The sequence below is a fragment of the Pundamilia nyererei genome, unplaced genomic scaffold (genome assembly GCF_000239375.1).
Source record: "Pundamilia nyererei isolate P.nyererei 1_Seehausen unplaced genomic scaffold, PunNye1.0 scaffold00026, whole genome shotgun sequence".
Lineage (NCBI taxonomy): Eukaryota > Metazoa > Chordata > Actinopteri > Cichliformes > Cichlidae > Pundamilia > Pundamilia nyererei.
In genome coordinates, this window is record NW_005187427.1 from 1,938,438 (window position 1) to 1,964,761 (window position 26,324).

General features: G+C 36.9%; 1 protein-coding gene across 1 annotated transcript in view; it reads right to left on the reverse strand.

Annotated features, from left to right (window-relative positions):
• gabrb2b (gamma-aminobutyric acid type A receptor subunit beta2b) overlaps positions 1 to 26,324 on the reverse strand; it is a 56,178-nt gene that overhangs the window by 1,148 nt on the left and 28,706 nt on the right. The window contains exons 5-8 of the mRNA XM_005727751.1: positions 16,108 to 16,190; positions 7,661 to 7,798; positions 5,567 to 5,719; positions 910 to 1,154 (exon numbers count right to left, since the gene is read on the reverse strand). Coding sequence (XP_005727808.1) covers positions 910 to 1,154; positions 5,567 to 5,719; positions 7,661 to 7,798; positions 16,108 to 16,190 — 619 coding nt within the window. The remainder of the gene's footprint in view (positions 1 to 909; positions 1,155 to 5,566; positions 5,720 to 7,660; positions 7,799 to 16,107; positions 16,191 to 26,324) is intronic.

Sequence of the window (26,324 nt, forward strand, 5' to 3'; positions counted from 1 at the left end):
CTATTTGGTTTTCTTTGGCATTTTGCCTTGAGTATTTCAGCAGTCCAGGTGCAGCCATGTTATGGTGATCATTTGCATTTTGTCAAGGCGAAGAGCCATCTGTCTCCGAGACCCTCCTCTTTTTCACGAGTCATTTTGGCTTCCAAACACGGGCTACAACAATCCTACTAAGCTGCTTTAACAGTGAATGTTGTTAATTATTATTCTGGACTCTTTAGACAATCTGAATAATCCATTTTCACTGTAAATGCGATTTCATGCATTTTCATGCATGTAGAGGTAAAACATCAGATGTGGTTTGCCTATGTATTCAAATATATGTTTCTAGTTTTTAATTGTTTATGTAAACATTTTTCTGAAAACCATACTAATTCTCAATAAGGGCCCCATTATACCTGTCCTCTTGTGGTGGCAGAGCAGCATTATACAGCATTATGCCAATTTGACACCAAGTTGCAATAATTCTGTTGCAAGCCACCCTTTTGCCAATTGTGTAACCCGGGACATTGTACTACTGCTGCCAATGCTGGGTTGAAGACACAAGGATCACATTGGTTCTCATCACCATTTTATTGATGAAGGCCAGAGATTTGCAGACTATACAAAGTGAGATGTTGCAGCAGTTTGAAAAGATGAGACTTTGTGGGAAAAAAAAAAACTTAGCAATTTTTTGACTTCCAGTTTTGGCTTCTTATTATCTAAGTGCCAACACCTATCGTTCACGAGAATACTGTAGTGGGTACCTTACCTCAGGCGAGCATAAATGGATGTGGCTGTGTGAAGATGTCAACTATGTTGTGCAAAGTGACCAATGCAGTGAGTATACTGGACTCAACAAGTCCTTTGTAAATGCTCGTAGGCAGGTAGATGACCAAACTACAGGGACAAGCTAAGCTATTAGATAGTTACCTTGTTTGGATCCATTCTCATCTTTTCATTGTTGGCCATAGCTGTCTTCTCCGCTGCCTTTTTCTGACGCTGAGGGCCCCGGCCAAAGAAGATGTAGTTTACTAGGGCATACTCCAGCAAAGCCAGGAAAACAAAGACGAAGCAGCCCATCAGGTACATATCTATGGCCTTGACATATGGGATTTTGGGGAGCGTTTCTCTCAGGTGAGTGTTAATGGTAGTCATGGTCAGCACAGTGGTAATACCTTAACCACAAAAAACACAAAAAAAGATATTGAGAAATTCAGTAGTCAGATTTAAAACTACAAATTTGCCCTTTGACCTCAAGATCAAGGTCAGAGGTCCAGTTTTCAGAAAATCTTGTCAATCTGATAACTCAAGAAAGAAGTCATACCATAGAGAAATCTACGACAAATCTTGGACAAGTCTGAGTCCCGGCCTGTGAGTCTAAGGTCAAGGTCAGAGGTATACTTCTCTGAAAATCTTATCAATGCAATAACTCATGAATGTGGCGATGTAGGATTTTCAAATTGATGCCATACGGGAATCAACTAATAATCTCAAATGAGTTCAAATCTAAGTGACCTTGAACCTCAATGACAAAGTCAGAAGTCAACTTTTCTAAAAACCTCACGAGTACAATAATTCAAGAAGGAAGGAATATTAATAACATTGTGAAAGTAAGGCCTTCACATATAAGGTGAAGGCCTTACTGTATGATATTGGGAAGTGTAAAATTTTCTTAATAATAGTGACCAAATAAAAGGAAATAAAATTGAAAAAAGACTGAGATTGTGGAAAATAGATTTCTTGCAAATAGCAGAGCAACTCAATAATATGTACTCTTTTTTAAAAATGTCAGTAAGAGGGACAAATATAGAAATGTGTGAGGAAGCTTATGTTCTGACAGTTGTGTTCACCTATCAGAAAAATGGAAAGCTGTTGTAGAGTTTTATAGAGAAAACAAAGAATGATTTCCAGAAGCGTCCTTTGTTTCAGCAGGGTTGGATAAGTCTGTGGGAGAATGTGCACTGCTGGTTTTTTGTGGAATGCAGCTGGTGTGTTGGGTTGTCCAAGACGGACAACGGTTTGTTCAGTGACTTGCTGCGCACCATTGGCTGAAATGCCTCCAAATGCTGGCTGCTGATTCGATTGATTAGGTGACCTTGATCAGTGAAAGTAAAGGGCTTGCCCCATGATTTTAAAAATATGCTTTAGAAGAAGAACCTGAAGTGGAGTATTTTGAAATTCAAATGTCAACCTTGATCTTGTTCATTAGTGGAGAACTCCTATTGAGTTCCAAAGCCTTCCCAAACAAACTGTCAGACTATGCATATCAATGTGTTGAGAATTTGCTTATTATGCACGGCACACAAACCCCTGCAAGAGTTATTACATGGCAATTTTTCCCTTTTTTTGTAATTTTTAACACAATGTTCGCTCTTGGATGTACATGTGTTGGGCTTACATTAGCACTGTTCTATTCATATAAAGGAAATGAGAAATGGTAAGAGAAGCCAGATTCTAATGCTTATATGAGAACTTACTAAAATGGTTAAATTACAGTGCTTACGTGTCCTCCTACATATGCCTCATTCATTGAAAAAACAGCAGTACTATTTAAATTCTAGTGAACAATTGGAACAAAATTTCTAAAGTAGCGAGTAACATATAAATAAATTAGAATACATTAATTTAACAACCATTAAAATGCTGCATTTAAATTAAATTACAATAAGAACGACAACAAAAAATAACATCAAGTACTAGAGCTGGGCGATATATCGAGTTTTTAAAACATATCGATATATTTTTGTACGAGATATAAGATGTGACAATATCCTTTATATCGATATAGACTATGTTACGTTATAATTATAGTTGTGGAGCCGCAGGTTTGCCTCTCTTTCGTCCACTTTTGTCTCTACGCAACGTTACTCCGCCTCGCCTTCACTGAAGACAACTCCCCCTCCTACCCCATCGCTTCACGTGCAGGCAGCGACAAGACGGACACGGCAAATCTCCGTTAACGAGTTACTGCGCATCGCCCCATGCGTGGGGCTGGACGGCGTCAACGTGCTAACGAGCTAAACATGCTAACGAGCTAACCGCGCTAACGAGCTAACCGCGCTAACCCTAAAATCCTTTCATTCTCTCAAAAATTGATAGCGCGCCTTATGTATGAATTCTGGTTGTGCTTGATGGCCGCGAACCGATTTTATGTGGAACACGGTGCTCAGCAATCTGTCAAAAATGTTTGAGTACGACTTTGGTAAGCTACGGAGCTGCACCGCTTGATAGATTGTCGGCGCATTACGGCTACCGAAGAGCTTCGCGGAGTGATACGTACTGTGCATCAACGTAATATTACCGTACTGTGTGTGTATAAGGACCATAAATGGCACCTGTAAGAGACGTGGTTATGAAGCGGATTTCAAACTCCAGGCTATCAGTCACACAGTAAAACTTGGGAACCGAGCAGCTGTGAAATCTGTCTGTCTTTGTTATTACGCTCAGCGTCTTTTAGTTTACATTTGTTTAGCACAAAAACAACCTTGTTTTCTTTTATTTATGGAGCATTATTATTTAATGAATGCTCATAATTTAATTTTGAGTAATTTTTCATGTACATCTGTGCTGTATGTTAATAAAAGTGCCTGTGTGACATCTGGGACACAGCTTTGACTAAGAACTCTCTTTTTGTTCTTACTTTATGGCTTAAAATATATATATATCGAGATATATATCTTATATCGCCATCCAGCTAAAAAATATCGAGATATGAATTTTGGGTCATATCGCCCAGCCCTATCAAGTACTATAAAAGTGCAAACTCTGCTGAGGCAGCTCACTCATTTCATTTTAATGGAGTAGTATTGTGTTTTGTATATCAGGATTATCTTTGTTTGGCCAAGTTTGTGCACACAAACACTGTATATTCAGTGTATATTTATTTAGTTAATTTTGTTGTTTTTTTAACGTACTTGTTGTACAGTAAAAATTGGTTAAGGGCAGCACGACGTGTGTTTACTTTGATTACACAAACATTATGTAGGAGTAGGTAATAAACAATGGGTACTACTCTGTATATAAGTGGTCATGAGTAACTTTATTATATATTACACTACAGTATATTTCTAACTAACTATGCAGTTCATTTTCTTTCTCTTGCCAATACTTTCTTTAAAGATTTAACACATTTTGGGGTAAACCTGAAAGAAAGGAAGATGTGAAATGTAAAACTGAGATCAGGGGTCAAATGGCATGACCTTACAATATTCTGTAGGGCCATGATATCCCTTCTCTCAAATGAAAATACCATGAAAATTAGACACTGTTCATATTTTTGCAAGTGAGCAAACCCAGTGGTTCAGGGGGTATGGGACGCTCATCTTGTAACCGGAAGGTTACCAATTCGATCCCCAGCTCTGTCTGTTTTGGTCGTTGTGTCCTTGGGCAAGACACTTCACCTACCGCCTACTGGTGTTGGCCAGAAGGGCTGATGGTGCGATATGGCAGCCTCGCTTCTGTCAGTCTGCCCCAGGGCAGCTGTGGCTACAACTGTAGCGTGCCTCCACTAGTGTGTGAATGTGAGAGTGAATCAATATTGGAATTGTAAAGCGCTTTGAGGGTTTCGAAAAGCACTATATAAATGCAATTCATTATTATTATTATTATTATTAATGCATCACATTCAAAATGAGCAGCGTTATAGACTTATTTTACTTTTTTTATATATTTAATTTGATTTTTATAGCATTTAAATTGTGCTAGTCATTGCATCCAGGCTTTAAGAAACATTTTTTAAGAGCATCCCAAGAGTTCTAGCCAATTAATATAAATTAATACTGGTCAAAATAGGATTCAAACAATTTTCCCAAGCTGTTGTGATAAGAGCTTAACAATAACAACAGATTTTTGCACATAGTGATCATGTGATATAGCCCTTACAAGTCCATTTTAATGCCTGAAAGGAGGTCAGGATAAAGTAGATTCTAAATCTAGTATGGCGAAGGAGGTGGCCAAACATTTCCCAACTCTGACCTGCCTCTATTATAAAACATTAACTTTTTTCATTAAATCCCATGCATGCCTTCCCCTGGACCACTACATATAGCCCAGTCGTCAATCAGCAAAATTGCCTTGTTGACAAAAGGGAGGGGTTGGGTAGAAATATAGATTAAGCTGAATAAATGGAATTTGGTAAAAAGAAGACAGTGAACCACTGATAAACACAGAGTAGCTCGTTACAAATCTCCCAGGCAACATGGGATTTACATAATCAAGAATGACTGGAGGAAATTGCGGCTCCCCAAAAAAGAACAGACGGTTTCTGGTTTAAAAGTAGAAACAAATCAGCCTAGTCAACCATCATTATAGTTCTATGATTTAACCCTATACTTGATTAATATTTGACCCACTAACACCCACAATACTTGCAAAAGATACAGTAACAGTGTGGTTTATGTGTAAAGTTCAAAAAGTTCACAAAATCGAGTAAATAAGCAACTAGAGATAAAATGAGAAAAGATGAACAAGAGAATGTAAGATGCATGCTCTTCATTTTTGTATTTAGTACAACCAGCACACAGGTTGGGCAAGCTTTCAACTACATATTCCCCTTTTATTGGCCTATTTATTGTTTTATGAACCTTACCTAGAGCCACTCTGGCAGCAGAGGCATCGTAGTTGATCCAGAAGGAGACCCAGGAAAGGATGGTGATGAGAATAGAAGGCATGTATGTCTGTAGGATGAAGTAACCAATGTTTCTCTTCAGCTTAAAACTCAGAGACAGACGAGGGTAAGAACCTTTGGAGAAAGGAGAATAATAATTAAAAATAATGTTTAAAAAAGAGAAAATGTCACGGTCTGTGGAGATGAAATGCTGGTGTGTGTGGTGGACCCAGGTGCGAACGCAAGTGAGTAGACGGGAGTGAACTTAAACTGAAAGCGAGCCTTTATTATGGCTGATGACATAGAGTTCAAACAAAGCAGAAATACCGTGACCAAACTAAACTATAACTAAACTGGGAAACTGATACTGTGATAAACTATAAAGACTCAGAAAACTATGACGATGACTGCAAAGACTGGCCGTGAAAACATGGAGGGTGGGAACACAGACCACGCGACACAGACTGAAAGAAACACAAAGACTAAATACACATAAGGGATGATCAAGGGAAGTGGAAACACATAAGGGGGAACAGCTGATACACATGAACCTAATGACAGGACAGGGAAAGCGAAACTACATACACTGACATTAGACACAGACTTTCAAAGTAAAACAGGAAACATGGAGATTAGACGTGACCTGAACTCAACCACACAGACATGACGCATGACAGGTAGATGCACGAACCAGGGAGACTGAGTACAGGAGGAGATGACATAAACAACTAAGAAACAAAGGGCTAAGCAGCACCCTAGAAATTAACTAGACGAACTAAGCTAGAGCATAAATGAATACAAAAGATACATAAAACTCAACACTGGGTCGCACAACCCAGGACCATGACAGAAAAGATGTGAAATGCCAAAGATATCAGGTGTGTGGCAAAAAATATGAACACAATCATCAGTAATCAGGATCAGTTTGAACCAAGTAATTTAAATTTGTTCTTTCCAATATCACTGACTGATGAGCAACTGATTTTTACTACCTTCCTTAAAAAAAGGTCATGGCACACACTCAAAATAAAGCTTAAAAATCTGAAGGCTGAAACATGCTTCATTAGGAAAACAGGGGTTTGTGACCATGTTGATCACGTGGTTCTGTCAATGACAGTGGTGTTCTGTCAGGCCAGAGGAAAAATCTCTGCAACTCTTGACTAAAATTTGTTTTGTGGTATCCAGAGGATAAAGTCTAACTTTCGTGATCTTGTGACTTTTGTTCTATGAAGATGAATGAGGACAAATCCAGGTTATTCCTGTATAGCCTGTTATTTGAAATGTCAGCATATATGTGATAGAAACAAATACAAATTTGGTATACAATAAAGTCTTACTACAATTGTCCAACTACAACACATTTCTTTGAGGGGTTTTTTTTTCAATTACAGAGTTTTTCAAATTAGCACTATAATTATGACAGTTTTATAACCAAGCTGTAGCCAGTGAATGTTTGACACCAGGGGAATTCCCCCATTTCTATATTGGGTAATAAAATCCAGCACACTTCAGGTAGACACTTGGGTAAAGTTTCTTGCATACTAATAGTATACCAATACACAACAACACACATACATACACGCACAAGCAGTGTGTGCAGACAAAACAAGCTTTCATTGGTGCAGCTGCAACATTCATATTGAATTTACGTTACGCTATCATTCAGTGCAGCGGCTTTAACTAATCACCAAAAAAAAAATCACTGTCCTGCTCACAAATGCTTGTTTGCATGACAAAATCATGAATATGAAAAACTTGAACATATGAATATTTCATTATATCAGGCAGTGTTCTCTTTTGTTTGTTGTTAAAATGTCATGGTATCATCTGCCTCCGAAGACAATGATTCATTCAAAGATCTGTATGCCTGTTTGTTTTCATGATGTTTAGGATTTCTGGAAATTATTTTTTCATATATATAAGTTGAAACAGTGAAAAAAGTCAGTACTGATAAAGTATGAAACATCTAAACTATTTTATGAATATACAGAGACACTGAGAGATATAATAATGAAGTAAAATTACTAGTAATAATAGTAACAATGATAATGAATCATGATTTTTATGATGCGTTACCTGTGGAGAAGACAACATTCTTGGAAATGAGCTTATGATCCACAATGGAGAACTGGGGAAGTTCGATCTTGTCTACTCCTGTCACAGCATTATCTCCTCCTCGCCAGTAGAATTCAATGTCATCTGTAGTGTAACCATCTGCGAGACAGTACAAGCAACAAGAATCACTGATTGACAATAAGGTCTACACACTATATCTGTTCACAATCTATCCCATGTCGTTCTTGTATATTTAATTAGTAATGATTAGGTTTGCATTTGTTACCAGTTTACAGTCTTTTGACTTTAGATGCAGTCACTGGGCTTTGGTTTACTGATGAAAAATTCATGGCAGTCCGCAAGGAAAAACTCTTTTATTCATTTGAATTTTTTTTTTTTGTAAAAGCATGTGCATTTTAAATATGCTTCCTATTCCTATTTGCTTCCTTCTCCTCAAAAGGCCTGCATAGTGTATATATGGTTTGAAATGTTTCTAAGTTGTGGGTTTGTTTACCTGTTATTATTTTCTAGTCAAAACAATCGACTTTTGTGCTCTTAACACTCCTTGAACCACACATATAACAGTTCGCAATACTGCAACCTTGGAAGAATGAATGCTGGTCATTAATTTTTGTGTAACTAACATATTAATTCTGTTAGTTACACAAGTAAAGCTCAGTAGTGCAATTACTGTGTGTTAAAATCTTATTCAAAGCCATCTCAACATGAAGATACCCTTACTATTTAGATCTCTCACTACTGTGCACTTCGCAATAACTGCAATGTGGCAAAATATTTATATGTGAACTAACGGTTGTGAGTGTGAGAGGAGATGACCTGAGAGATAGCTAGGATCATAGCTAAAATGAAAACCTAGACCTTCTGTGGCTGATTACCAAGACTACGTGAAGTACCTTCTTAAGGTCTACTAGAAGATGGACAATCACTACTGTGACACCACAGCAACTTTGATCACTGAGATGCTTGGCTACAAGATCAACAGCCACAAAAGGCAGTACCCTCCATCAAGATAAAGGCAGCATGGAGGAAGATTAGCCAACTATTGGTGCTGCTAATTTAACAAATGGATGCATAAGAAGTAAGCTGCCCATACCTGAGGCCTTAGAAATTGTCAAGCAAAGACTCACAGCTATGGCCAGCTGCTTGAAGAGGTATACCTGAGAAACTGAAGCCAGGTGGCAACAAAGAGAGGGAAAGTAGTCAGAACTGAGGGGATTGTACTACCAGAAGGCAACACTACAAACAACGAGGACAGCTACAAGTACCTGCAAATTCCACAGGCAAATGGGAACCATGAAGAGGCCGCTCAAGTTCATCAAGTTCTTGCAGAGAGTAAGGAAAGTCCTGAGAAGAACAACATCTAGGCAATCAACACCTATGTCCTTCTAGTTGATAATAATATCGTGCTGTGATAATAAGCTGGCCAAAAGAGGAGATAGAAGCCACTGACGGCAAGAAAAGAAACTTCCCTATTATGCAGGGATGGTTTCACCCCAAATCCAGCACCTTGAGACAGTACCCTAAGTGTAAGGAAGGTGGGCTAGGACTAGTGAATGTCAGAACCAAGAATGGGACACCCAAATCCAAGATGGCCACAACTGACTGCGTGCTTAGTGAATACCTCAGGCAGCAGAAACCCAAGAAAGAAGAGGAGCAAGAGTAGGAAATATCATGGAAGGACAGGCCCCTGCACTGCATGCACCACTGACAGGTAGAAGAAGTGGCTGATATTAAGAAAACCTATCAATGGTTAGACAAAGGTGGACTGAAAGACAGCTCACAGGCACTAATGATGGCAGCACAGGAACAAGTTCTAAGCAGAAGTTCGATGGAGGCTTATCTGTCTGCTTTTTATTTTTATTTATTTACTTATTGTAATTTTTTTTTGTTAACATGTATGTGACTTTCGGTCATTCTTCTATAACAAAAAGTTTCCAAAGAAGGAATGGTAAAATGACTTCCTCAGTACAGGTGCCAGAAAAGAAAAAAATCCTCATGGAGTGAAGTGTATAAGGAAATTATATTAGTTGAGATGACTGAAATGAAGTCAGGACTGGTCAGGGGCAGACAGAAATAATTTTAGTTTGGATGAATTTTTTAAGCGACAAAAAATCCAAAAGTACTAGCTTACTACGTGTAGAAATGGATCCTGGTGTAGAAAGTAATATTAAATAAATTCTAACAACAGCTTATCAAGCTTAAACGTGCTGCTGTTGTTTAGCCGCTGGTTCCCTCTTTCTGGTGCAAAGTGGGCCAAAAACAAACAAGAGAGACGGACTCGCGACAGAAAAGCCGATCAGCTGATCATTGATCAGTTTCATGATTGAAGTAGCAGCAGGAGAGCGAGGGAGAGGGAAGAGGCAGTCGCTCCATATATCGGTTGTTATGCTTAACGTTGGAATGCTTTGCAAACATTCAGAGATGAACTTACACACTTGCTTTACTTCTCTCTGGGATAACTTTCTCTGAGATGAAATGCTGGTTTGGTAGCGACAGGTCTCGCACGCCACAGCCGCTCTATCACGTGACGCATACTGCTCTGACGTGCTACGGTTATGAGCCGAGTTACGCCATGTCGCAAGTTTTGTGAGGCGTTTTTGTGATATTTTTTTATTTCTCTCCGATATCCGATCAAATTAGATTAAACAAGACTGTTGCAAATAATTAAATTTTTGCTTGATGTATAAAGTTAAAATATTAAAACTAATAAAACAAATTTTAAAACAAGACTTTTTCATTTAAATACATTTTATATGATCGATTATGCAGAAAAAATAGAATTGGGCTGAAAGGTCTATTGCTTTATTACGTATTCGGGTTGTGTATCATGTTTTTTAAAAGTAACTAATTACTTTTGAAAATAAGTAATCTGTAAAGTAACTGGATTACTTTCTTGGAGAAATAATCAGTAATTATTTACTAATTACTATTTTCAAGTAACTTGACCAACACTGATGACAGCCAATGAGTGCGAAGGATATCTTTGACTTGTAGAAGACCTGGTAGTAAATACATGAGAGGGTTACCTAGACAACAAGAGTCTTTCTGAGCCATGTGCTTATGGTGAATTGACAATATGAGGTCATAGCAGTAATTATCAATCTGTGTTGTGGACACACTCAGGGGGGAACAGAGCTACTGCATGACTGAAGTGGATGACTGAATGGGGGCATGTTAGGAAAAACAAACTGTCAACAAACAAGGACTACACACACCTCTGTACTGTAATAGCATAGATGAGTAGAAGTTTGACCCAGTGCTCTTATAACTTAGTTTTTAGTTACCTAAGAACTTTAACCCTTAGACTGACTTTGCAATTTTATTTTACTGAAGTTTTTGTGTCAAAGTGTTTAGCACATTCAGATTGTCTTAATTCCCATCCCATATGAAATTAACTGCAAGGAATATAGTAAGAGACACAAAATAAACAATTAGTTGAGAGTATATCTATTAATTACAAAATGGTGAAATAAGAAACTTGGCTTTGTAACTATTAACTGGCACAAGATTACAGAACTTAGATTAAAAAAAACAATAAGTTTTAAATAATAATAAAACACGGGGTGACGATATCTATTTTACACTAGCACAAAACCTTCTCTTATGGATTCCAATGTCAGAGAGCACCGCCAGACCAAAAATAAATGAAATTGTTCACGATAACATCAGAGGAGATAGCAATACAATACTAAAGCTATTTAACTGGGACTCTGGCATATCTCCCTGACCAAATCTGACTCCAGGCATTTTTATCAAGCTTATGAAATAATGTCTCAGTTGATTTGTTTTAATGGGCAAAGAAGGATTTTGGAAGGAGATAAAACACTGGCTTTGATATTGCTATGGGCAGAAGATAATCAGGGATAATAAAAAAAGTGTTTTTTTTTTATATACTTATTATAAAAGAATACCAAGTTCTAATACATATATTAAATACCACTGGCATGCAAGGTCATGATAAAGCATTATGAATCAAAACAATCATGTTATTCTTCACATCTATACTTTTTTTCTAAATATGTTGTAAATAAAACTTGTAAACACATTTGGCATTTGCAAACATTTGAAATAAGAATACTTTGAAATACAGTATGCTGTGACTCCCTAAATTTTGACTGTTTATTGAAAATTATTAAAGTCACCAAGCAAGTCCTTTGGATTATTTTTTCCCCACAGTTTATCAGACGAAATGCATATCAACTTAATACATATTAATAGACATTCTGTGATGCGTAAACACATGTGTCCACATACACATTCACAAACATCACCATCACTCTCACACAAAAATCGATACTTGAAATCCACCCCCCGACAAATGCCTGCTTCACGCATAGCCCAGTGAAGCTGAGAAGGATACTCAACTCTAAATATGTCTGCAACTAACTTTGATTTTACAAAGTTCAAAGCGACTTTAATGTTATTCCTAGTAATTAAAAAATATCTTTAAAGTTTTGCAGTATACAGCAAGCTGCAGCTCACTTGGATGCCTGGACAGGGGCGGAACATCTAAAGATAAGATAAATAAATAAGCCATGCAAGCCCACGTGTGGAAACCATTCACACCCCAGAGAATGTCTGCAGTTTCTAAAATGGGCTCTGATAAGCAGTGATGGCAACAGCGAGATAGAGTGGAAGTGGCTGTCCATATGATGGGGATCGCTGGTGCAGAAAATATAACTATAAGTTGACAGAGATGCTGTAATGAAATGATAGTTTCATAGTGAGCACATATCGACTGAAACATCTAATGTAATGTGCCTTTTACTTTCCCCTCAGTACATGTAAAAGTTATCGAATACGTACATAGCTGTCTTAATTACTTTGTTTCATTTTATGGCTTTTAAAACAGCTTTGCTGAAATGACCAATTTTGTCGTCTTGTGTAGAGCCATACATTTTGTAAAGTTACTACACTACAAGTTTGTAAAGCTGCTACACGAAGATGCTTCTTGGCTAGTGTTCAATGTTTAACGGCTGACTGATCCTAATCTTGGTATGATTTATTGAAAAGGTTCACAGCTACTGTTGTTATGAAGTCAGTGTTGTATCTTTTGATCGAATCAGTTTTCTTTTGAAGGTAGGGCTATACAGCAGCATATAGACTGTATATTACTGTAACAGCGACACTGAGCATTATAAATAATGTAGGAATGGCATTTTCAAATGCAAGAAAATCCTTCAATAATAGTCTAGGTGTGAAATTTTGTATACTAATACAAACTTTTGTACCATAGGATCTGAGTTGATCTGAATTGAAGCATGATTAATACTTTGAGATTTGTGTGCACGGTAACAGATTAATTAACTTTAACAGTTTTACATCTCGCTATGCTGATAAAGTGTCCACTGTTCCAAAACCTTATTTACTTGTTATGGAGCACTTTTGCCATAGCATGAATAAAAGCTGGTAAATCAGCGGTTTACATTTGCCTCTAAGTCACATAAAGTTCAATTTGAAAATAGAATGGCTAATGGAGCGATACATACAGAGTAAGAAAGAAACACTTGTGGTGGAACTTTGAGAAAGGAAAAAAACACTAATGAATTTATAAAGGAGATAGATGGATGGAAACCAGTAGTCTACCCTTTTATATTAGCACTGGGAGTCCTTTAAACCTTTTAAGTGTGCATGTGTTTTCAGAGGTTTTGTCTATTGGGTATGTTTTAGTGGCTATGATAATTACACATACACAACCATATCTATATGATGGATGCTCACAGCCACAGTTAGTAATATCCAGCTAGTTTCTTAAGAGAAAGAAAACACTCCAACCACATTAAAAGAGAAGGATGTGCGCTTGTGGTACTAATGACTAGACATATTGTGAGGTGAGCTCATATGTACACCACTAATGCTCCACTCCTCTCCATCTTCCTCTCAGTTGTTTACCATCATTCTCTGAACTCAGACAATTTGTTCAACTGGACACTACAAAGCAGGGGGTTACATTTGCAGTAAAAATATACATGAAGTTCCCATTTAGATTTTATTATAGTATGACAAACTATATATAGATGATATGTGGCAGTTGTGTGCATTTGTGTATGCAAACAGCAACAAGGACCTGCCATGATCCACTTCTATTCGAAGATCACATGAGTGGCTAACAATACTCATACTGGCTATATCCACAAAGGTATAATTCGTATAAATACCAGGTAACAAACTGGTAGATAAACTTCTTCTACATAACATGGAAGCTCCACACATATGAGCAAAGCTCAAAAGGGTATTGAAACAACAAAATGTCAAAGGACCAGGAACTGGCGGGTAAAGCAGCAAATAGATAATAGACAGTGAGACAATATGAAGCCTCTTAACAATAATGAGCACCTTGAACCAACTGTTATTGTAATTTTGTGCTATATAAATAAAGCTCAATTGAAACGAACAAGTGCTGATGAGCCCTTTCCATTGTAGGAATAAGACCCATACCATCAACGCTTTCAATGTCAAAATAGATATTGGCTTAAATAATAAAGTGGCCACAAGAGTTGGTATGCCAGTAACATCAATACAAACAAACTTCTGAGGGCACTGATGGTTCCATCTAAAGTCCAGCACCATGAGACTCCACCAGCCATGAAAAGAAGGATGGTGAGGATTAGTGAGTGTCAGTGCCAAGATCCAGTTGTGAGAGCCAATACATATTCCTGATGTATTCAGAACATTTCTGAATACATTAGGAAGATGGGTATTGGGGATGAACTGCTATGAGAGTGCCTTAGGCAGCAGAAGATGTATAGTAATGAAGAGGAGGAGTAAAATCTATGGGATACAAGCCCCTCCATGCAATGTATGCATCATCAGCAGATAAAGGAAGTGACTGAGATCAAGAAATCCTATCATTGGCCACAGAATGCAGTCCTGAAGAACAGCTTGAGAGCAGGCCCTTAACATTAGATCCATAAAGGTAGGATTCTACCAGAGAAGAATTATGAAAAGGTGCCCTGGAGACTGTTAAGCACATAGTAGCAGTGTTAAGGTTGCAAGCTGGAAAGACATACACTGAAAGGCATAACGATGTACTGAAGATATAGCACATGTCGTACATACATGTGCCACATATGAATTCAAAGTACTTATGGAAGAGTTCCAAAATTTTTGAAAGAACAGAGCTTCGAACTAACCAACCAGACATGGGCGTGGCTGACATGGGGCTAATTATAACTGTGAGATCTAGCAGTTCTACAGTAACACAGGAAAGATGGAGTATGAGAACACAGAGAACTATCAGAGGCTGCTGGACCAGCTGGAGTAGAAATTGAAAGTAAAGCTGCCCAGAAGTAAAATGAGTATTGGGGGTTTAACTCGAGTCTTTGCGAAAGGGGGGGGGATAAATGCAGCAATCAGTCTACTTTCTAAGCAATAACTAAATGACAATAATGACAAAAACTGACAAAACATGCATGATACATTTAAAATGTTTTCTTCCATTCTACTTCCCTTTATTACCCCTTTCCTCAAATAAATCACCCCATTTATTTATTTACTTACAAATGTGTGTATGTATTTATTTATTTTTATTTATACAGTTTCCACTTCAGAATATGCCTTGATGCATTTTGTAACTATTTAACTGAATACAGAAAGCTTGATTTTAATTATTTTCTTATTGGTATTTATTCTGTCAATTTATTTTTTGTTCTATAAATGTCTTTCAGAATGGATACAGAATATATCCATAACTGAAATGCAGTTATGGAGCTTTATATGCCTATCATGAACCAAGCAAACATTGTGGTATGAACAATGTGGTTTGTGTATAATAATCATGGATTACTACAACAATGCTCTCACAGACACTTTTGTAGCAGGCTGCTTGATTACAAATAGCGTGTTTCATTTGAACAGTTTGTAAAGCAGCTGTGAAGCTGCATGAACCCTTAGCCATGAGTACAGAAAGTAAAGTTCCAGTCAAAATAAAATCATCTGACATGACAGTCATCGTAAAACTATGATAATCTTAATAACAGATAACTGTTACAAGAAGCATATTTGCATTACTGTTTTGTGTTAAAATCCATGTATTGTGTGATCCTGATGTCCTTTAAACCTTCATGCTATAATTCCCTTCATACATTAACACCAGATCTATGCCTTTCAGGGTGTAATGCACTTTAGCAGCATTGCAGGCATTCAAATGTATTTATCATTATTCACCATTAGTTCTTATTAAAGCTAAATTTCAACCACTTTTGTTTGGAGGTAAATTAAATTTCTTTGTGAATGAGTGGCACAGTCACTCATTTTACTTTAACTTTACTTTACTATTAAAGTACAAAGGAAGAACACGGGCTAAAAGGGACAAATTTAAATTGCTAGACATAAACTTAGAATTTTAAACTGTTAAACTGAGTCGACATATTAATTCAACTCTGACAAGAAAACACATTAATCAAAAAAAAGAACACATTATGGTCATTAGTGAATCAATTACTTACAACTTTCTATCTCAAGTGTGCAGTTTTGCTCATCCAGTGGATACCTTCTCAGGTCCATCATACAAGCAGCAGTGGTAGTTATCCTGAAAAGAAATCACAGCAAAATTAGAGAGCAAACTCTATTTTTCAACAGGGTAACTACAGCAGGGACTAGACAAAGATATATAATATAGATGCTGTTAGTTTTGAGAATCAACTTTTTGTTTTGTTTTTCTTTTAATTGCCTCATTTTATTTACTTTTAATTTATTTTCTAAACAATTTTGATGACCATTTGCTAGCTGCATGGCACTGAGTAACTGAACAAAATCCAAATCTTGTAAAAATAAAATAATACATAAATAAATAACCCAAAATTATTTTATATATATTTTTTAAAGACTGGAACGGTGGTAGTGGTGGGAACTCCACTGGGCATTATAGGTGAATAGCTAATCCTTATGTCCCAATTCTAGCTTTGTTTGGATAATCCTGTGGGTTCTCTGTTAGGTTTCACCTGGGATATGAATCACTGTTGTCACGGTCTGGCTGGGGCAGACCGTATGTGTTGCAGAGGAGGACTCAAACGCAGACCAAAACGTAGTGTGGATAAACAAAACAAGCCGTTTATTGAGGCTAGCAATGAGGGTAAAAATAATCGGGCATCGGTGAAAACTAAACAATAACCTAAACTGGGTGAACTAATAACAAAACATGAAAAAGCTTAACCATAGTGAACTGACATGGGTACCTGGGGATGAGACATGGATGAGCAGACAACCTGACAACAAATGACTGAAAGCACACGGACTAAATACACACAGGAGGATGATGAGGGAAGTGGGAACACATGGGGAAACAGCTGGCACACATGAACATAATGACGTCACAGTGGGAGAGTAAAACTGAACACGATGAACACAGAAACACCAGACCTCTTCACAATAAAACAGGAAACATAATGAGACATAGACATGACAACCCGAACTTGACAACGTAAGACACAGACATGAAACGCATGAAGAGCAGGGGAGATTTAACATAGTTGGAAACACGAGGGGGAAATAATAAGAACTAGAAACACCTAGGCATGATAACAAATGAACTTAGGAAACCTGAAGGGCTTACATAAACTAAAACTCAAAACGCTGGGTTAACAGACCCAGGATCATGACAACTGTGGGGTTTATTCTCTGTGGGACAGTGGTGACAGCAGCAGAAGAGAGAGATATACTGTAAAAGTCAAAATGAATGTAATAATGCCTTAAAATGCCATATGGGATCAAATTAACCTTATTGAAAACTTTGACTTTGTAGGTCAGTATTATTGTGTGAATAAAATGATGATGATGTTAGTGTAACTGGAATCAGCACAATAAATAAAAAATTTCAGACTGAAAGATCAATATTATACTTTCATTTGTTTACTTATAGCAGTTACAAAAAATGTCTTATAACTTAAATAAGTATGATGTTACGTTAGTGTCAGAGTTTTATTTAAGTGTGCACTCATCTTGTCAGACATCACCTTTTCATGAACATTACTGTTTATTGTGAGATGCTGCACAGACAAACAAAAATGACATAAATTGTACAAAGCTATTCTTTTAATAATTAAAAGAAGAATCTAAGTTCCTTTGAATATTAAACAAGGAAATATCTTTATTATAGCATTATTACAGCATGGTACTGATGGGTTAACACTCCTAACATACAGCTATATAAAAACCTCAAATATCTGAGTTGTTCAGTTAATACATTCCATTAAAAAAGTACTTTAAATGACATTTTCACATAATTTCCTGTTTCCAAGCTTAAATGGGACTTGGCTTTCAAATATAGCACCTGATGTGCCACAAATGAACACTTCATGACTCCATGGAGCATGCGAACATCAATAAAATGATAGATTATTATCTTCATGGGAAATGGTAAAGATAGATAAAACAGCTTGGAGGGAAAAGAGAAATGTTAGATTACTGCCCCCCAAGGCTTAACTTATCCTTTCCCTTTAGCATAATAATTCAAATGTGAAAATATGTCATGACTTCAAATGAGGGATGAGAGGCAATCTAAATAGAATCTTGGTGTTTTTTTCTTTGTTTGTTTTGTTTAACATTTTTTATTAGATGGTATTTCTATGTTTCATGTTTTACTAAAAAGACACTCGAGGAATTGATCTCAGCAATATGTCAAGACCCTCTTTGACCACATAACTCTGACTCTTTTGATGTGAACCACAATCAGGAGCATATAGAGCTTTATAGTTCCACTACACATACTATTCTGATTTCTGACTTACTGTTTTTTATAGCTATTAATACTATTTAATGCTTTCGTTTGTTATAGTTACTCCACAGTGTCGCAGTCACCTAACACATGAAAACTTTGAGACCAGGAGGAGACACAAATTTCTTTGGGGTTGCATCAGGAGAGGCATTTAGTGTAAAAAAAAAGAAAGAGGAAAAGAAAAAGAAAAAGTAGAGTTAGCTAAATTGAGCATTTTAAAACAACCGCTGTGTTAACCCTTTGTGAATAATAGAGCAACCTAAAGCAGTTTCTATCTTAATTTCTTGTCATGGATTATGAGAAATTAACCAAAGAAATGTACTGCTGTGGTAAATGTGCTTATATGTGTAAACAACCCTGGTCAAAGAACCAGAGCTTACTGTTTTACTACTTCTATCCTATCATATTCTGTGGATACTGTATCTATCACCATAAAGGCATTCAGCCTTTCAGTCAATATCAAAACAAATAGGCAGCAAGGGATAATAAGGGATAATAACAGAAGGCAACCATGAGTCAATAGATAAGGTTATGTTGTCCATCAGACTTTGTGAAAGGAACATAAGGATGAGGCTGTGAGTAATAGGCTGCCATTCTTTCCTTGACTCTGGTCTTGTGTGAGAACTTCACTCCCACTGAGGGAGTTGCCACAGAGCAGCACAGCATGGTGGGTAATCGTCTAGGCACACCTGACAACATAGATAAATTTGTGCCAGAGGAGAGGCTCATCTTGAGTCCAATCCTCTGTTACACAGCAGAGATAACCATGCTTGTGTGCCTCTGTGCCTCTTTCGCTTTCTTTGTTCTATCTCTCTTTTACTATGCCATTATTCAAACAGCCACTATAATGCCAATACATTTATATTCATAAATTATAAACACCTACTATACAAACACAGAAAGATTAATGGACGTTCAAATTAAGGATATAATCAACATTACATGATATTATTTGTAAGCAAAGATTTGGAAACAATTATGCACCAGCGTTACAAGATTTTACTAACACCTAAGAGGCATCCCATAGTCTGTGTCTATGGCAAATATATTAAAACAAAATCCAATAACTGACAACATGTCTGCAAAGAAGCTAACAGCGGAATTGGAGACAATATTCTCCTTTTATGCTCCACTTGCTGGATTATGGGACGTTTTAAAAAGGAAGACCTAAAAGATTATTTTTATTATTAAAGAACTTATCCCTGCCTCACTTAAACTGAGCATCCATCACATCAGTTATTCTTCTGTGGCCCACTTCCTACCATGGAGAGGGGAATAGGATCTTTTAGGAGACTACTTAGTTCAAACACCTTGTTAACTTCAGCATGTCTCACCTATTGGATAAAGTTTATTGACAACTTCAGTTTATTCTGGAACTGTAAAGATCACTCCAAGATACTTGCTGCCAATCTATGTCCTGCTCTTGGAACATCTAATACTAATTAAACTCTGTGAATAATTCAATTCAATTTTATTTATTTAGCGCCAAATCACAACAACAGTCGCCTCAAGTCGCAACAAGGACAGAATACATAGGCAGGACACCATACATAGTCAGACAGAATATGCTCCTTCCTCCTTAACTAACTCCATCCACCCTATTATCCAAAGCTTCCAGAGGATGTCCCTGTAACAACCTGCAGCCAAGCCACCTGGCTGTGACAGGTGGCTTGGCCTGAACTCACTCACTGGTCAACGTTCCACACTGAAGCTGAGCCAAATTGAAGATATATTACGCAGCAGTGGTTACACACATCACCAATCAGATGCGTATCATAGATGAGACAGACTCCATGCCACTTGTCTAAACAGTGATCCTATGTGGCAAGATCAAAAGCATTAACCAAGTGTACTCAGAGTGCACAGCTAATGCATTTAATTTATAAAGTAATATATTACAAAAAATGATCTTGATTTTATGTTTTTAACCCAAGCCTGGTTAAACGAACACAACAGTGCTATGATTACTTTTCAAGAATCTCCTCTGCGTTTCCATTTCATAGTTTCGACTATAAAAGGCAAAAAAAGGAGTGCGAATGGGCATTGTATACAATGCCAGTGACAAGCAGCTTTCATAAAGAAGATGAATTTAGAAGCTTTCCTGCTTCTAAAATCAGGTAAAACTGAGGTATTTGTACATAAAAACAGTGGTAATGGTAAAAAACTGTGGTAGAAAACAAGGTGATGCCTACCAGTGTAAGTGTCTAACCAGACACTTGTTGCTCTCCTTTTGTGCAGGATCTCTCAAATTACAAAAACATCCTGTCTCAAAGTGATGCTGAAAAACGAGTTCATCCATTTATTGCTTCTAGGATATCTATTGTAATTCATTTATTATTATCATGTTGTTCTAAAATCTCCCTGCAATGCTTAAGTTACTCCAGAATGCTGCAGTACTGTCAGGGACTATAAAGACCATATATCACCTATATTGTGACTCATATCAGAGTAGCCTATCATCCCAATAGATATTTTTTCTCAGACTGCAGGCCTACTTGTGACTTCTAGGGTATTTAAATGTAAAACGTGAGGCAGAACCTTCAGCTTTCACGCTCCTGTTCAGTAGAACCAGCTCCAAGTTCAGAGTCAGGAGACTGTTTTAAAGATCTGGCTTAAAACTTATAGTTAGAGCTGGATCAGATGAGCCTGAACCATCCTTCCATTATGCAGCAGTAGGACTAGTCTGCTGGGGCTTTCCATGCTGCACTGAGCACTTCTTCTTCACTCTCTATGTTTACAAATCTGTGTTTGTATTTAATCATTAGTTATTATTAAACTCTCTTCCACTCCCTTCTTTTCTCCTCTCTCTTTCTCTCCCCTCACCAACAATAGATTGTGGTGAATGGCTGCCCTTTCTGAGCCGGGTTCTTCCAGAGTTTTTTTTTCCCTTCAAAAGGAAGTTTTTCCTTCCCAGTGTCCCCAAGTGCTTGTTCGTAGGGATTGTGTGATTGCTTGTCTTTCTGATATTGCAGGGTTTTTACCTTACAATATAAAGAATCTTGAGGTGACTGCTTTTGTGTTTATGGTAACGTATACGTAAAATTAGGGCTGTTCAATATAACGATATATATCAGATGGCGATATGAAAACGTCTATCGTTTCATATTACGCTATTGTTTGTTTAATGGAGTCGCAAAATAAACTGTTTACGGCAATATTTTTCATCGTTTTGATGGTCACTGTAGAATTTCTTAAAGTTCTCTCTTTCTCTTATACTTAATATAATCACCCTACAGACGGACAAGCGACTGTTTTTATGCGTTGTCGTTAGCAACAATGACGGTAAAACCATCGCGTGGCTCTGCCGTCTGCTTGTTTATTTTCCACATAAACCTTTCACAATAAAGCTGAAGATCCTGTTGAGATTTTTCAAAATAAACCGAATCACGTGAAATAGTATGCACAGTGTTTACAGACGAGAAGCTAAAAGGAGCCATCAGGTAAAAAAAAAAAAATACTCAGAGAAAACTGCAGCTGTTTCAACTTATGTAACACTCGACTCCAGGTACACGACGCCCAGCTGAAAACACTTTACGGAAGTAGAGCTGCCGAGATTCACAGAATTTACAGAAAATTTAAAATTTTTGTGATCTATATATCGTTGTCGGCACAATAAATGTCTTATATTGGGATATGAGATTTTGGTCATATCGCAATGCCCTACGTAAAATTAAATTGAATTGAACAGTACCGAATCTGAACAAACAACACTTAAATGTGGAGTTCCTCAAGGTTCCATTCTTGGACCTCCACCATTTAACGTACAGTATGCATGTTTCCTGTTGTTCAGATTACATAATATTATAATTCCCTATCATTGTTAGCCAGAATATACACAAAGAAAAAGAAAGTCTCTGCCAATAGAAAGTGTGACACTTAAATCTTGAAATTGTGGAGTCATTGGTTCACCTAATTTTCACAGCCACATAGCGACAATTACAGTCTCAGGCTTTTCCCATCTTTTCCCCAGCTTTTTCCCATTTAAAGCAAATACAAAAAAAAAAAGTAGGAGATTACTTAATGTTACTTATAATTTCAATATTAATATTACACATTACTATTACTTTACAGGTATAGTAAAATAAGATCAGACAGCTCTTATGATAAACTTTTAAGTATTACTTTTTAAATAATTTTGCTAAGAAAAAGAAATGTTGTAATTTACTTAGTTATTCAAAAAATTGAGGTAAAATAATAAAAACAAAGCCATAGAAAGAATATTTTAGGACAGAGGATGTGAAGAGAGACAGTGAGCAGTCTATCATAACATTTCCTTCTAATGCCAGTAAAGAAGTTCAAAGGGAAGAGTTCTAACATTAACATGCTGTTTCATATTACACACCTCAGGGATTACCACCCCACAGAGTGTGACGGTGAGGTTTTTTGAGCCTAAGAGGTTTAGATAGATTCTCCTTTTCTTTCTCTCTTGTCCCCTGTCTTTGTCAGCATTTATTTCACACTGATGGATTTACTGCTGGTGATGGGGCTCTGTGGCTTCCATGTGTTTAACCAAGGAGTAAATTGCCGGTTACTTTTCGGCAACTTTCTGATCTCTGTGTCAAGTCGGAGTCACCGGTGTAGAACTCAGAGCACAAGCCTCTGGCAGGGCTTTTAGAAAAGATAAAGGTTATGCATGTTTGTATGAGGTAATGTGTGAGCATGTTACGTAGCTGTTACACTGTAGAAGTGTGCATCAGATTGCCTATGTTTACTGCTGTCTTGCTCTCCATTTACCCTCTCATTTCCCCCAGTTGTTCCATCCATTAAATGATGCAAAGCCACATTTTTCAGTCTGCTTACGCTCCCTGGTTGCTAAAAAAAAAAAAAAAACATTCCCTGAAAAAGCTGCCAACCACACTAAGTCCCATATGTTGCATCACCTGCAGTGACCCTCCATATTTTTCAAGCTGTGCTCAGAGATTGGCTTGCTGGATTGATCTAACTTGTGAGGTCAAATCAGGGCCAAGTAGCTTTAAGGGAAGAGACTGGATTTCAGGCCAAAGAAATGTGCGGGCTGTTGGTCACAATCACAATAAATATGAGTGATTAATGCGTTGCAATGATTTACTTTTGTTTTTTACTTAAATATTCTCAGTCACTTATTTGTACTCAATTTATGCTGGTCTTAGTTTATAGTAGTTGCAACAGAAACATTTGAACTTTTACAGTCAAAAACATAACAAATAATCAATTGTACAAAAACATTATAATTTAGTACAGTTAAATTATACATACATAAAAAAAAATAGTAGGACTCAGAGAAGTAGGTCCCTTTTATTTGGGGTTTTCAGTGAAAAATATCGTAAATGTTCCTTGCACTGTACTTGGAAAGGAGTACCCCTGCATAATTGTAGTCTAGCCATTTTCTGTGATTATAAACAAAATACTCCACTCTGATTGCTGGCAGAGCTCAGAGCTCATTGAAACAGTGAATGTGCTGTGCACCAGAGCTGCATTATTTGATATTTAAGATAATGACAGCATTTAGAAAGTCATCATTCCCCATAGCCAGCTGCTTTCCACCCACTGATGTCCATGAAAATATAGTAAGTAGGATGCTCTAGGTAAAACATTAACATTTAATCTTAATATTCAAAGACATTTTTTTGTTAATTCTCAATCAGGCATTAGTTGTGTATGCTAAGAGCTCTCCTAAAGCTGGGTTTAAAGGTGGGTATTTTTCAGTGATAAACACCCTATCTACCAACAAATACTCCCTATATATAACAAAGTCAAAACACCAACTCTTGTTTTGGTTTCTCAGCCCAAAAATGCTTGCAGTCTTATTATTTTATATTTGCTTTTGCACAGGTAATATTTGCCCTGGAGTCAATTTTAGCTTTTAGCTTTTCTTGAAAGCTGCAACAATTGTGGGTTTAGTTCTAAAACATCTGCAGATGCTACATTTAATTATATTTTCAAAACATTTTTCTTTGTGACAGTACATCTTCCTGAAACACCACAGGTCACTGAACATGGTTGTAGGGATATTTATTTTGGTCATCCTGTGACTTCATATGCCAAAACTGCAGAAGTCCCTGCACCTCGCTTGTTTTCATCTAGAAATAAATCTTTCAAAAGCCTTTACAAAGCCTGAAATTGCTGTTTTAGCTTTATGCGCCTATAATAACAAAATAGCCAAAATTTATTAATCTGTCACGGGTTTTGTTAGATATATGATGGACTTAGTTCAGACTGCTTCCAGTCTAACCTAAATCTAATCTTTTGAATTGCATCCACCTATCCATTTTTCTAAACCATTTATCCAAATAGAGCTGTAGAGATAGAGGGCACGTTCTAGAGAAGCTGATAGTCCATCGTGCCACTATGTTTTCGTCCTGATTTTATTATGCATTATTGTTACATTTTTTCATTCAAATATTTTTAATTGATGTCAGACTACAAGAATTTCCACTTGCATGAATTTCATCTTAATGCATGCTTGTGTCTACACATTTTTGTAGTCTAATTGAATTTATTAACATAATAAATTGAATAACTGCACAGCTTTAGTAGGTCTTCAGTGGGCATTAATATGCTGTATCTGCATGTGCTGTGTGGATTTATGAGCACTCACTGACCTGCACAAGATTCCATGACCCAATTTAGGATTTGCAAAAATCTGGTCATCCTACTTACATGATATTGAGTGTCAAAGGTGATGGATTTCTTCCCCCAATTTCAGTCTAATCCTACTCCATCCAAAGTAATATTTGCACTTTGTGTCAAGTTCTTCAGTGGATGGGAAACGTTCAAACCCATTTTTCGTGTGATTATGGATTTTTTTTCCCCCATTTGGATATTGCATCAGTGTGTTGATAGCTGTTCATTTTACATTTAACTTGGATGACCTGACACAAGAATGATTTGTACTATTTGAGTTCTATCTCAGTATAATCTGACCTTCACAATCTGCTACTGCCTCGAGCTTTCTTCTGTTGGGTTTTGTTCACTTTAGACATTCTAGACATGAAGCACTTTGGCTTTGAAGCAACAGAGACTTTTTGGCTGCTGCTCGATCCATCAAAGTTTAAATCTGGTAGGTGTCCATTATATGAAAAGTTTATTGAACTGTGTGCAAGATAAGACAGTATAAATGAGAAATATATCAGTCCAAAACTGTTAAATACAAATGAATTAAAAACAAACAAAGGAAAACATTTCCTCCCAATTATAAAGGAAAGGTTTGTCAATTAAAATATTTTTATTATTCTTACACTACACTTTTAAAAGATTACTAGTGATATATTTTGCAAATATAGCTTGCTCTGCATAATTAATCAAGCAATTGATAGTATATGATGGGCAAACAAAACAATAATAACCTAAGAAGTGTAGCTAAGTGAACCCTACGATCAGACCATTGAAATTTGCTGATGATACAGTGCTCATAATTATCACTTCATCTGCCAAAACAAGGAGGAGAAGTGGATTATCTGATGGTGCAGCTCTAACAACCTGCAGTTAAACATGCTTGGAGACACTGGGCTGCAATCCGTACTGACCACTCAAGCACACAAATTATTGAATAAATAATTAAAAAACAAAACAAAAACCCTACCAGCAGAAACTCAAAGCATTTTAAAATTATATTGAGTTTATTCTTGGCTCTTTGATCAATTTGCTATTTAGTTCTTCAACCATGCTTCAAAAAATTTGAAAAGGAGAATTCTCTCCAGCCTTTGTGCACCTTCAGGGTCAGGGAACATACAGGTAAAGTCATCCTGACCCCGAACATCTCTAGACAACCTTTTTGAGCCATCTCCCTAGCTGAAAAGAACAAATGATTTTGTTGATTTTCTTTCATGATTGGCCACGTGATTGGATTGTTAAAGTGGAGGTCCTCTATAATGCAATGTGGCATAACATTTGAAAAAAATCTTACAAAATTTAGAGTATTTATAGACAAATTCACAAATATAACAATACATCTCTAAAGCTTGTGTATGT